The sequence below is a fragment of the Astyanax mexicanus genome, chromosome 18, assembly GCF_023375975.1.
Source record: "Astyanax mexicanus isolate ESR-SI-001 chromosome 18, AstMex3_surface, whole genome shotgun sequence".
Taxonomy (NCBI): Eukaryota; Metazoa; Chordata; class Actinopteri; order Characiformes; family Acestrorhamphidae; genus Astyanax; species Astyanax mexicanus.
In genome coordinates this window covers 13,789,900-13,802,793 of record NC_064425.1, presented here as the reverse complement: position 1 = coordinate 13,802,793, position 12,894 = coordinate 13,789,900, and the positions used below count along the sequence as shown (strand labels likewise).

Sequence of the window (12,894 nt, the reverse complement as noted above, 5' to 3'; positions counted from 1 at the left end):
AAAGGTCCATAATTGATCCTATTTAATTGTAGGTCACCACCCTTAACACCCGGAGCAGTGCATTCATAGGCGGTTTGGGACAAAGCCTAAATTTCTTTTTGTTAAGAGGAGGGAATGTGGTTTAAACCTGTGTGACACCCTCTCCTTTTTGATATGGTTCATGAAGACAAAGGTAGTGGATTACATTTGGCATGCTGGTCTGCCTGTAGGTGACCTGCCAACATCACACTATCTACTATCTTATGCTCAAATGCCTGCTGTGAACACCTCCGTACCTTTGTTCAGTTATCTCAGTGCCAGGCTGAAGAGGTTGTATTGTGCTGGATGAGGGAGCCACATTCCTCTTTGCTTCACATTGTTGTGTTTGTTGCATTAAAGCTTTAAAGCAGTTTTAAATATTTTTTATTTGTATTTTTTATTTGTATTTTTATGTATTGAGGCCCAAAACATTTCTATTATGACCCATTTCCTATATTTCCTATAGTTATGGTGCTAGCATTAGCACAGACTGCAAAAAGAGGGGATTCAAACATTTCTTTCTCACACCCAAAGGAAGCGGGTTATGAAGATGAATATATGATAAAACCTTTTTTTTTGCTATTTATTTTTCTGTTAACTTTTGTACAATAATCCTGGTTTCTGGTTAACACAACGCTTAATGCAACTTGCACAGGGGAGCCATTTTCTTTCTACAAACATATATTTCTTCCAGAAGACTCCAGAGGTATGGATATGAAAGAATAACTTTTAAAGGAGATATCTGGTGCGACTTAGGTTGTAGTGAAACATAATAATGAGTATGAACTTTCCTAAATACAGCACTTTTAACTGATGCTCCCAACAGGCCACAATGGTAGCAATAGGGGCATAGAGTTACCCATACAAAGAAATCATTATTTGTACACCATTAACAACAACTCAAAGTAGCTCCACCCTTTATTGGTAGAATCTGAGAGTGCTGACATTTAAAACAAGACACTGAGAACTTTGAAAGTGTACAGATAGTTTATTAAAAAAAGAAAATTGTTGCCACCCTCTTGAAATCAAATCAAATTAACATTACAAAATTAATTCCATTAAAAAGGCATACATTTTATAAAGATTGAAAGAACAGCTGGAATTTGTGCAATACAAGTATTTCATAAATTTTGCACTCTGTTCTCCTATCATACCTATTCATTGGTGCTCATCACTCGACTTATCGCGACTGAATTGCAAGGTACTGTGTGTATAAACAGGGTTTTTTTTACACAAAAACTGTATTTTTAAACGCAGGGTGTGTACTGTACGATGTCTGTCTAGGTTGTATTCACTCAGTGGATCACCTGTGTTTTCTGTTGCCAAGATAGCAATACGCCAGAAATTTACCTGAAAACATCTCATTTCCAGAACACCATGCCTATTGGTGTAGGTCAGTTTAGAAGCACTGTTGCTATTTAATCGATGCAGGTGGAAGGTGTGAAAATAGCATTGTGACGCTCCTTGCGCAGGGTGTAAGATAGGACCTTTGTTTTGAATCACGTTTAGAGTAGATACTGAACACACATCTTAAGGCTGATGTAGTCTCTAAAGCACACAAATGTATCAGTAGTTAACATTTGTACAGAGCTTGTTTTATGGCTTTGAGCATTTCACACTGCTTATCTTGATGGCTGGGCTGGGCAAGCACCAAATAATTTATACAGTATCAGTCAAAAATATGGACACATCTTCTCATTCAGTGGTTTTCTTTATTTCTTTATTAAATGTATTTTCTACATTGTAGAGTAATATTAAAGACATGAAAACAATTAAGGGACACATATGGAATTATGTGTTTGTCCAATCCCCTGATCTAAACCTGATTAACTGAGACGGTGATTTGGGGTGAGCTGGAGTTTCACAGCATGAAGGAAAAGCAGCAACTATTGTTCAGCACCTCCAGGAACTCCTTCAAGATGCTGAGAAAACTATTCCAGATGACTCTCCCTTATGAAGACACAGAGATTAAAATACCAAGAATGTGCAGATCTGCCCTCAAAGATAAATGTGCTACTTAGAAGAATCTAAAATATAAAACATATTCTGGTTTGTTTAACATTTTTTTTTTTACAAAATTAATTCAGCACGTGTTTCTGCATAACTTTAATATTAGTGTGAAATTTGTAGCTGACACTTCATTTCCTTCCTTTGTAGATATAACTAATTCACCAGAAATGTTTCTATATATCATTGCAACAGGGATCTGTCTTGTTGCTTCACCTTGACCAGTCTGGCTCTGATTTTATAGCTGTTCTTTGCACAATTGATACCATCGTCAATTATTGTATTGTGTAACATAATTTAGTTACCAGGGATTGTGACTTTACACAGAGAGAAACACTTAAACTAATGTAATGATGCAATACATCAATACCAGACAGCAGTGTCGGGCAGATTTTAGCAGAAGTGGTTAAATCCAAGCCGTTTGGCCAGTGTGTTTTTTATTTAAACGTCACAATTTAACGTCACACTGTTATTACAACATATCATATATGCCACACACAAGTGTGCGAAAGGTCAGGCAAGTTGCAACAGTCAAAGTTCACTTCAAGTCATAAACATAAAGTCCACTCAAAAGTGTTGAACTGGTTTGTGGATTCAGTCTTTGGGAATGGTTTGGGAATTAAGAATCCATTAAAAGGCTTCACTGTTTTCTGCTGCTTGCATCGGTTTCATTTTTAGGAAGTTCCAGATGTCGTCCAAACTGACAATGGCTCTGAAAGAATGGGAGAATTTGGAAAAAGAGTTTCAGCAGATTCAGGTAAGAATTTAAGCTTTGGACAAATTTCACTGGTATTCCTGTAAGATTTGAATTTCGATAGGGACTTTAATTGGAAGGATCCCACCCAGCACACGCACTTTTTGTCCCACTCCCCTCAGGCCGGAGGCTGCAAAACAACAAGACTCAGAAACAGCTTCATTCCGGAAGCTGTAAGACTCTTAAACTCCACTTAACAACACACTGCAATGACACCAAGGACAAATTACTGTTTACCAACATGGTCACTTTACTTGCACTGATACACTTTATGTCCACTGCTCTAATTCACATTATCATGCTGCTATAGCACACTTGCACTCTGGACTTCATGTTGCTGAACCTTCTACTCTCTACTTATTTTTTTATTCTTGGGATATTTATCTATCTATTTTGTATATTCTATTTCTTTCATTGTATTCTTTTTTTATCTATATATCTATTAATAACAGCTCTTTGGGTGTAAAACTGGATCGTGAGATCACAATTTCGTTCCACCTCATGTACCACATGTGATGCGAATGACAATAAAATCTCCTTGAATCCTTAAAATAAAAGCATCTTGTTTAGATGTACAGACAGATACTACAGCTCTGCAACAGTGTGAAAAGTATCTTCATTCATTACTCTGTAGGTAGAAGTATAGACATTATGGTTTAAAATACTTTGTAGAAGATAAAGAATCAACTCAAGCTCTTTAAGCTTAGGTATTTAAGTAAAAGTGTAAAAGTACTGCTTTCTAAACTACTTAAAGTATAAAAGTAAAAATAATGTAAGGGGAAAAAATGGCATCAAGGACAAAAGCTTAGGCCACACCACAGAGTGCCATAGTGCACTACCCAAAACACATTTTTCTAAAAGACATAAAGACTATAATGTTATATTAAAATGTTAATGTTGATAAATTTAGGATGCACTAGGCTGCTTCCTGTTTCAGCTGCATATATGCCCATTGACAATGAATGTATTTTAGTAGAATGTAAATATATTAAAGAAGCTTAGTTGGACTGGAGTTCTCTTGAGTCTCTGCAAGGATCATCTTCATACTAGACTACATACGTCTGATATGTTCTTGCTGGAGTGTGGACGTGACGTGTGCAGATGTGATGGAACAAAGTATAAATCAATAGAGTGTTGGAATGGTATACAGTATATGTTAATACTTCTCATCCTACTGCATCAGATACAGCAGTGCTGCTGGAGTTTTTAAACACCTCATTGTCACTGCTGCACTGAGAATAATCCACCAACCAGAAACATCCAGTGAACAGCATCATGTGGGTAGTGTCCTGTTGGCGGCATCCTGCGGGCTTTGTCCTTTGGGCAGAGTCCTGTGGGCAGTGTCCTCTGGGCGACATCTTGTGGCGGCTTCCTGTGGGTAGCGTACTGTGGGTAGTGTCCGGTGGGTGGCATTGTGTGGGCAGTGTCCTGTGGGCAGTGTCCTGTAGGCAGTGTCCTGTGGGTGGCATCCTGTGGGCAGTTTCCTGTGGGCAGGGTCCTGTAGGCAGTGTCCTGTTGGCGGCATCCTGTAGGCAGCGTCCTGTGGGCGGCATCTTGTGGGCAGTCTCCTGTGGGTGGCGTCCAGTCGGCAGTGTCCAGTAGTTAGCGTCCTGTAGGCAGCAACCTGGAGACAGTGTCCTCTGGGCGGCGTCCTGTGGGAGGCATCCAGTGGGTAGTGTCCTGTGGGCGGCAGATTCAGAGCTTCTGAATGTCTCTGACTTTACTTTATCTACAAGGTGGAGCAGCTGTAGGTAGGAGTGTGTAATAGAGTGGAGGACAGTGATTAAACACAGTGTTTAAAAACTCCAGCAGCACTGCTGCAGTATCTGATCCACTTGTACCAGCACAACACACACTTACACCTTATACACCATCACTAATCATGCTAATCAGTACTAACACTGCAGTAATACTTTTCTGACTAGACTGTGTATAAGTTGTGTGAAAATAGAATCGTGAAACCGTAACTCTGTAAAGCTGCTTTGTGAAACCATTTGTTGTAAAAAGCGCTATATATAAAATGTAATTGAATTGAAATGTATAAAGAACTGGAAACCCAGTTGTGAGGTTCAGAATAAGCATGTAAATGGTGTTATTGTACTTTTTGATATTTATCAATATATCATTTTTGTCCTTCTGCTGTTCTCAGGATACTCAGCAGCTTTACATGCAGAAGCTGGATGAAGTCTCTAAGCTGCAGAACAGCTTCGCTGCCTCCATATCTCACCACAGGAAGTTTTTAAAGGATCTGTCTCAGTCTCTAAAGAAGTGAGGACAGAATAAGTCTCAAAACCTCTGTCATGACTGTGTATAATGTCTGCATTTCTGCCCATGTTAGAATGTGACCGATGGAATGAACCACTACTGTAGGCCTCATGGCATCTCGTTGGGGGGGTTGATTTTATATTTTTCTAAAATTCTTTTTTATGTGTATCATATACATATTTTCCACACTGTATATAAAGTTGCTTAAGAGATTATAATCAGTGTCAGGGTAAATTTATCAGTAGATAGATGTGAGGTTAATTGATTAGCATAAGTAAATGTTTTTTTATGCACTCTTATTACTCTATCATCTACAAAAGCAGCTGAATGATTAAAATACAGTGTTATCCAAACTCATAACTCTTAACGATTGCAGATGCACCAAAGGTCTTACAGAAGAGGAAGCGAAGCAGGTGGAGGAAATTAAGGGACAAATGCAGGAGAGGCCCAACCTTTTATCCCAGATGGAATCATACCTTCCAAAGAAAAATGGGTAATATAGGTTCCCCAGCTTTAGTTATATAAGCATTATTATGTACGCGTGTGTTTTGTGTGTGTAGTTTGGTTTCCTAATATTTAATTTCTTTCTTCTCTCTTAAAGGATATATCTCAGTCTCGTTCTTGGAAGTGTGAATGTCAACCTTCTAAGCAAGCAGTCGAAGTAAGAAGTGACCATTCTTTTATATACAGTACCTAGACATCCATATGTACAGTATACACCCAGCTAATAGAGATATATAACATTTTTGAAAAGGTTTCAGGAATGTTAGCATGTAATAATATAGAAATAATGTTCAGGTATGTTCTTAAAATGTGTGTCATCATAATGTTTTGAATCATAAAAAGACAAGACAACCAAATTCACCATACCTGTGCTGGATATATTTTTCATATTTTAAGCAAAGTTAACTTTTAATCATGTGTTTTATAACAAAAGACGATAAAATAATTAAAAGCAACGCTGCTCAGCAAATCTTTGGAATCCCTGGACATTGGGTGCCCCTGGGCAGTTACCCAGGTCACCCATATGGTAAATCCGGCCATGCTGGTGGGCACTGCTGTGGCCCATCTGTTGACGCACAGTCTGTGTTAGTCATTCTCTGTGTTATTTATCCTCTAATTCACCACCAGTGGTCATTTTCTGGCCACAGAATCACTTTTTTGCATAGATATTTTTGCAAGATGGCCCTTACATGTCTTTTAATCTTGCAGTGACAACTCTTTGCCTGATGTACCTTTCTCCACTGTGTTAAAAAGTTATTTACCAAAATAAAATGTGGTTCCTGGCAAAATGTGACCCAAATAAGGCTCCCAAAAGTCAGTTATGGCAATGTAGGTGCAGGTGTACTGTGGGCCTAATCTGGCACAGTTGTAGCTATCACGCATGGAACCTACACTACTTGATTCAACTTTATTTGATTCAGCTATATCTTTATTTGCTTTTCTATTAGGCAATTTTGGCACCCGATACCTGGGATCTGGGTACTGGGTCTAGATGAGGCATGTAGGGACTAAAACTACTATTGTCAATCAATTAAAATATTAAATTGAATTGATCACAACAATATTCTGTTTTTAATTGTCCTTCTTCTTAAGTCTCAGGTTAGTGTTTTTTTAAACCTCAACAACACCTAGAACATCTAACAATTTACTATGATGATCTACAGCTCTGGAAAAAAAATAAGAGACCACTTAAAAATGATGAGTTTCTTTAATTTTACTAATTTGAAAACCTCTGGAATATAATCAAGAGGAAGATGGATGATCACAACCATCAAACTGAACTGCTTGAATTTTTGCACCAGGAGTGGCATTAAGTTATCCAAAAGCAGTGTGTAAGACTGGTGGAGGAGAACATGCCAAGATGCATGAAAACAGTGATTAAAAACCAGGGTTATTCCACCAAATATTGATTTCTGAACTCTTTAAATGTTATGAATATGAACTTGTTTTCTTTGCATTATTTGAGGTCTGAAAGCTCTGCATCTTTTTTGTTCTACCTGAGGAATGAATGTCAATACTTTACACACCTTTGATAAAGCTGCATGATCAGCTATTATCTGTCTTCTGTTGTCATTTTACTACAGGGCGTCCTATAAAGATGAATATGAGAAATTCAAGCTGGGTGTGACCGTGATCGCGTTTCTGCTGGCCTTCATCTGTGAGTTTTTTGTTAACTACAGGTGAGATTATGTGCTGTTACAATATTTTCATGCAAACTTTTATCTATGCAAAAAGAGACACCCTTCTTAATCTACAGTGCAGAACATTTAAAAACAATGAAAAATCAATTAATTTGAGGTGAATCTAAACTTTTGACTGGTACTGTTAATGGCAGATTGTAGCTCTTTCCACGCTGCATTGTAACATATTGTGCCTTTTCATTTTTTTAAGTCTGCTCTGGGTTCCTGCAGTTCTATCATGTTGTTTGTATTTTGTGTTGTGTAGAGTTTTGGATGCACTCCTGAACTTCCTGTTGGTTTGGTACTACTGCACTTTAACAATTCGTGAGAGCGTTCTCATCAGCAATGGATCCAGGTCAGTTAGTAGGTGTTTTCGGGTCCAAGGTCTTATACTTAACCCTTTCACCTTTAGCTGTTTATTAAATCGGTTCTTGAGGCACCCTGCCCTGCACATTTTAGTAGTTTCCCCTGGTATAAAATATGTTATAAAGACCTCCACTGAAAGCTAAGAAGGTTTTAGAATTGCCATGAAACGAATTTAATGAACAAACCAAATTTCATTTATTTGATTTTAGGATTAAGGGATGGTGGGTGGTCCATCACTACATCTCAACCATTCTATCTGGGATTATGTTGACTTGGTAAGTAATTTAAAAACATGCTGTACGCTTTACAATTAGAAGTTGAACAATGCTAAATCCTCTGATTTTGCTATTTATAGGTATATATTTGAGTCAAATGTATAATGTTGTTTTATTCTATAAACTACAGACATTTCTCCCAAATTCCAAATAAAAATATTGTAATTCAGAACAAGTTCATATTCATGAAGTTTTAGGAGTTCAGAAATCAATATAATATAATCACAGTTTTCATGCATGTTGGCATGTTCTCCTCCACCAGTTTTACACACTGCTTTTGGATAACTTTATGCCACTCCTGGTGCAAAAATTCAAGCAGTTCAGCTTGGTTTGATGGTTTGCGATCATCCATCTTCCTCTTGATTATATTCCAGAGGTTTTCAATTTGGTAAAATCAAAAAAATGTATCATTTTTAGGTGGCCTCTTTTTTTCCAGAGCTGTATATATATCTAAAGTGGCCAGTGGTTCACTCAAATGATCTATGAGTTAGCAGCTTGCTAATGCATTGTGTTTGAAAGCTATGCCTGTAGGTTTCTCATGCTGTGTTTTGTATAATGTTCTGCTCCAGGCCAGATGGTGAGCTCTACCAGATGTTCAGAATCCAGTTTTGGGGCTATTGTCTGTACCAGTGTGAGTAAAGAGCAAATTCACAGCTTCACTAGTCTTTAATATTGTTAGTAATGTTGAGACTGATGATTTGATGTTTGCGTCATGTTTCTGTAGGTTTTGTACAGTTCCTTCAGTACTACTATCAGAGTGGATGCCTTTACAGACTCAAAGCTCTTGGGGAAAGACATAACCTGGACTTGACAGTGGGTGAGGGAAATATCAATGCTTTGTCTGCTAAAGCTACAAAGCTAATGTAGCTAACACAACAACACAAACATTATAGCCAGCAGTTAGCATCAGGCATATAGGGAATGTGCATTGAAATTGTACAGGACTGTGTTTTTAGAGGAAATGGCTAAATTGCTCATTGCTATCTTGCACCCCACCAACAGTCTATTTTCAAGCCTTGCGTCTGAAGGTTTCTCATGAAAGAGAATAAGATCTTCAGCTCATTTGGCTTTAAATACAGTAAAAATGATTTTATGTTGCAGAAGGGTTTCAGTCATGGATGTGGCGAGGGCTGACATTTCTGCTGCCGTTTTTGTTCTTTGGTCATGTGAGTATATTTCTGTGAATTTAGTGAAAACAGAGGATGATGGTTGAAATAAAGATAAAGGACCACATCCTTGTTCTATGTAAGCCTATTTACACCAAAAGAGTAAGGGTCCTCTACTAACTCATAATTCTGAGATATTACCCCCAGATTTAGTACCTCATAATTAGTGATGGGACGATACACTTTTTTCAGCTCCGATCCGATACCGATATAAAACTGATATAAGATTGCCGATACCGATACAAATACTGATACTTTTAGTTTATTAATAGTACTATGATTAAGGTTACATAATGAGGCTGAAACAGACCACACAGCCCCTTTAAGAGTATCCACAGGTGCATTTAATGTAAATGCATTCAAAAGTCATTTATTTGACACACTTCATATGCAATTACACAATATTTTCCTTTCAAATAAAATGTTTGAATTTTTATTAAATATAAAAAAAAGTAAAATATTAAATACGTTAAATATTAAATTCAGGGCATTTTTTGCAACGGTTGTGCAGGAGACTTTTATTTTGACAGGTAGCGTAGAGGATTAGCTGCAATAGCTAACGGCTAACTGGCGATGCTAACTGTATTTCCGAGCTAAATTAATCACTGTTTTTTAATAACAGATTGGTTTCTTAGTGCTGGTTAGGGTTGGTAGGATCTGTGGTTTGATATTAGATGTGGATTATGGCTGTAGTTCACTTAAGATAGTTATTTATTACATTCACAATGCCGGAATGATTTTGCTAGCTAGGCTAACAGACTGCAGATCTTAATGGAGATGGCTAACGGCTAAGTGGCAATGCTAACTATATTTCCGAACTAAATTAATGACTGTTTTTTAATAACAGATGGGTGTGTTTGTGCTGGTTAGTGTTTGTAGATGCTGTGGTTTTATAGGATATGTGGATTATGAATATAGTTTACTCCAGTCTGTAGTTCATACCTTCACAACACCGGAATGCAGCTGCTGTCAGTTCAGTGCTAGCTAGGCTAACAGACTGCTGGTGTTAATCTGTTTACCTCTCAGACGCTGACTTTACGTGTACCGTTCTGCTGTACAGCGTTTCCAAAGTGAAAACTCTCCAGATAATGGACTTTTTTTTGTAGATAAACAGCTAAAGTTACTCAGTCAGCCGCAGACTGAAACTGCTGGGGGTTCAGGGTAAACTGTTAAACTGTAATCCTGATCAGGGATGCGTTTTGTGTTAACGTTATGGCGGGTTTATTGTTCAGCTCAAGCTTTGGACTGGAATATGGATCGGTAAGTGGATCGGCAGCGCCCGCCCGATATCCGATTCGTCGGATTACGTCAATATCGGCCCCGATACCGATATTGTATCGGATCGGTCCCATCTCTACCCATAATTATGACTCTCCATCTAATACTTATGACCTACTATCTCATGATTATGACTTAGCATCTAATAATTATGAATTAGCACATCAGGATTATGACTTATATTTCACAATTATGACTAAGTATCTCATAATTTTGACATACCATCTCATAATTATGGTTTACTATTTCATAATTATGATCTAGTTTCTCATAAGTATGACTTGGCATCTAAATTATGACTTACTATCTTATACCTATGATTTAGTATCTCATAATTAGGACTTGGCATCTCATAATTATGACTTATCATATAATAATTACGACCTAGTACTTCATAATTATGACTTAGTGTATCATAATTATGACTAAGTATCTCATAGTTATGATTTACTATCTCATAATGATGACCTACTATCTCATAATTGTGATTAGCATCTCATTAAGCCTGGCTAATATCTTCTAATATCAGACAATGCACTTGCATATACTGTGTCTAACTACAGCAGTTTTGCTGTGTAATGAAATATTTCAGCCCAGAATACTTTTACAGTATGTAATGTAACAAGATAGATCAGAGCTCATTTACATACTCCAATTAGAGAAAAATATTTTGACAACCTGTCTATATATGCTTTTGGCCCTTCATGAGATACAAACACTTGAGAATGAGATTCTGTTTAATCTATGGTAACATACGACTGGTTAAGAATATATTATTCTAAATATATGATTAGTCAGAATGGCTTTATAGATATATTGATCTGATATTACTTGCCAAAATCTTAAGTTACAGGTTGTATTTAGGATGTAAATGGCCTTTATTGGCTTGTGAAATCTTACTCTTACTTTTCATCTATACTTACATTATTCTATTAAAAACTCCAGTTATAGATATCCACAATTACAATACACTATTTTACTAGAAGAAATTGTATTTCTGGTACTGAAAAAAGTCTAGTACTTAAAAAGTTGAGATTTTGATATCAATAATATGATTATTATTACTAGTCAAACTCAATATACAATATTTAAGGTATTTAAAGTTATATTATATAGGCTAAGCTTTGATTGATTTTTTAAAACTAATTTTTCTTATTTCTTTCCTTGTTTTTTCAGTCCTGGCAGTTTTTTAACAGCATCACTCTGTTCAGAATGGCCAACCTTCCTCAGTGTAAAGAGTGGCAGGTGAGTACAGCAATACAGCTCAATCCAGTCACACGTAATGTTTATTGTACTCAATCTTTGGCTTTTTATTGTGCTTTTTATTATGTTATTATGTCACCGTTGTATTTGCATACTCAGAAGTTAAATGCAGTAATAATGCAACTTTGAAACCTCATACATGTTAAACACATATTTCAATATTTTGTGATGAATGAATCTCTTCTGTTCTCATCCAGGTTTTCATGTGTGGGGTTTGCTTCCTGGTTTTATTCACGGGGAATGTTCTGACTACACTTGCAGTCGTCCGTCACAAACTAAAAGAGAAGAAGAAGCAGGAAAAGAGCAAATAACCAGCTGCAGATTCATACGTCATCTGAATTGCTGAATTCATGGTGCAGAAATAAAATAAACTTTTTGCAAAATACTCTAAACCAGGGGTCTCAAACTCATTTTTGCCGAGGGCCACATTGGCATATTGGCTGTCCTCTGAGGGCCAGATGTAACTTATAAATATAAGAAAATGTAACCAGATGTAATACAAAATGAATGTAATTACTCCTTAATGTTAAATAACTCTCAATATACTATTTATTCAATCAAATATTACAGTTGCATGGAAAAATGGTTGCTTGTTGCTCTATTAACATAAATCCTTTTAATTATAAGTTATATTAACTTTGATCAAAACGTTTGATACTGAAATAAGGCTTAATAAATATAAAATCAAAAATTGTGAGCTGTGACAGATTTAGCATTTCCTCAGATTTAGCAGTTCCTCATCCAACCACTAGTCGGAGCTGCAGCTGCAGCACCACAAGCCCGCAGTCTTTGCTTAGTCAGAGCTGCAGCCCAGCCACGGGCTACAGGGCTCAGCTGAGCCAGTCTGGAGCGTTTTTAGAAATTTGTAAGTTCTTCTGTGTATGAAATAAAATAACCCCACTAACCGGATAATACAGCTCTCTACAGTTCATCTTTCAGCCCAAGCAGCTAACAGCAACAGTTTAGAGCAGCGTCACGGAGGCACTGCTCGGATTACATTATAAACAGGTCAGTTAGCGCGCTGCTAACCTCAGGATGTTTATAACTACGGAGTTTAGTGGACACACCACGGCTGCAAGGTTAGACTGTTGAAGGCTACTGAAGACTACTAAAGCAGGCAACGCAGCGTAAGCAAAAAAAACACACACACACACCAAAATACAAGTTAAGATAAAATATGAAAACGAACATAATAAAGCATAAATAATTAAATTGAATTGCGGGCCAGATGTATGTTTATTTTGTTAACCCGTGAGGGGCCGTATGAAACCGCGTCGGCCCGCGGGCCGCTACTTTGAGACCCCTGCTCTAAACAATAT

General features: G+C 37.1%; 1 protein-coding gene across 1 annotated transcript; it reads left to right on the top strand.

The window, feature by feature from the left end:
• Positions 1–2,567: 2,567 nt before the first annotated feature.
• tmem120ab (transmembrane protein 120Ab) lies at positions 2,568–11,967 on the top strand. The gene is made up of 12 exons (XM_007248652.4): positions 2,568–2,782; positions 4,929–5,047; positions 5,421–5,537; positions 5,646–5,705; positions 7,132–7,227; positions 7,493–7,582; positions 7,803–7,868; positions 8,438–8,499; positions 8,593–8,685; positions 8,970–9,034; positions 11,489–11,557; positions 11,773–11,967. Exons 1-12 carry the CDS (start codon positions 2,714–2,716, stop codon positions 11,884–11,886), a joined length of 1,020 nt encoding a protein of 339 aa, XP_007248714.2. The 5' UTR covers positions 2,568–2,713; the 3' UTR covers positions 11,887–11,967.
• The last annotated feature ends 927 nt before the right edge of the window (positions 11,968–12,894 follow it).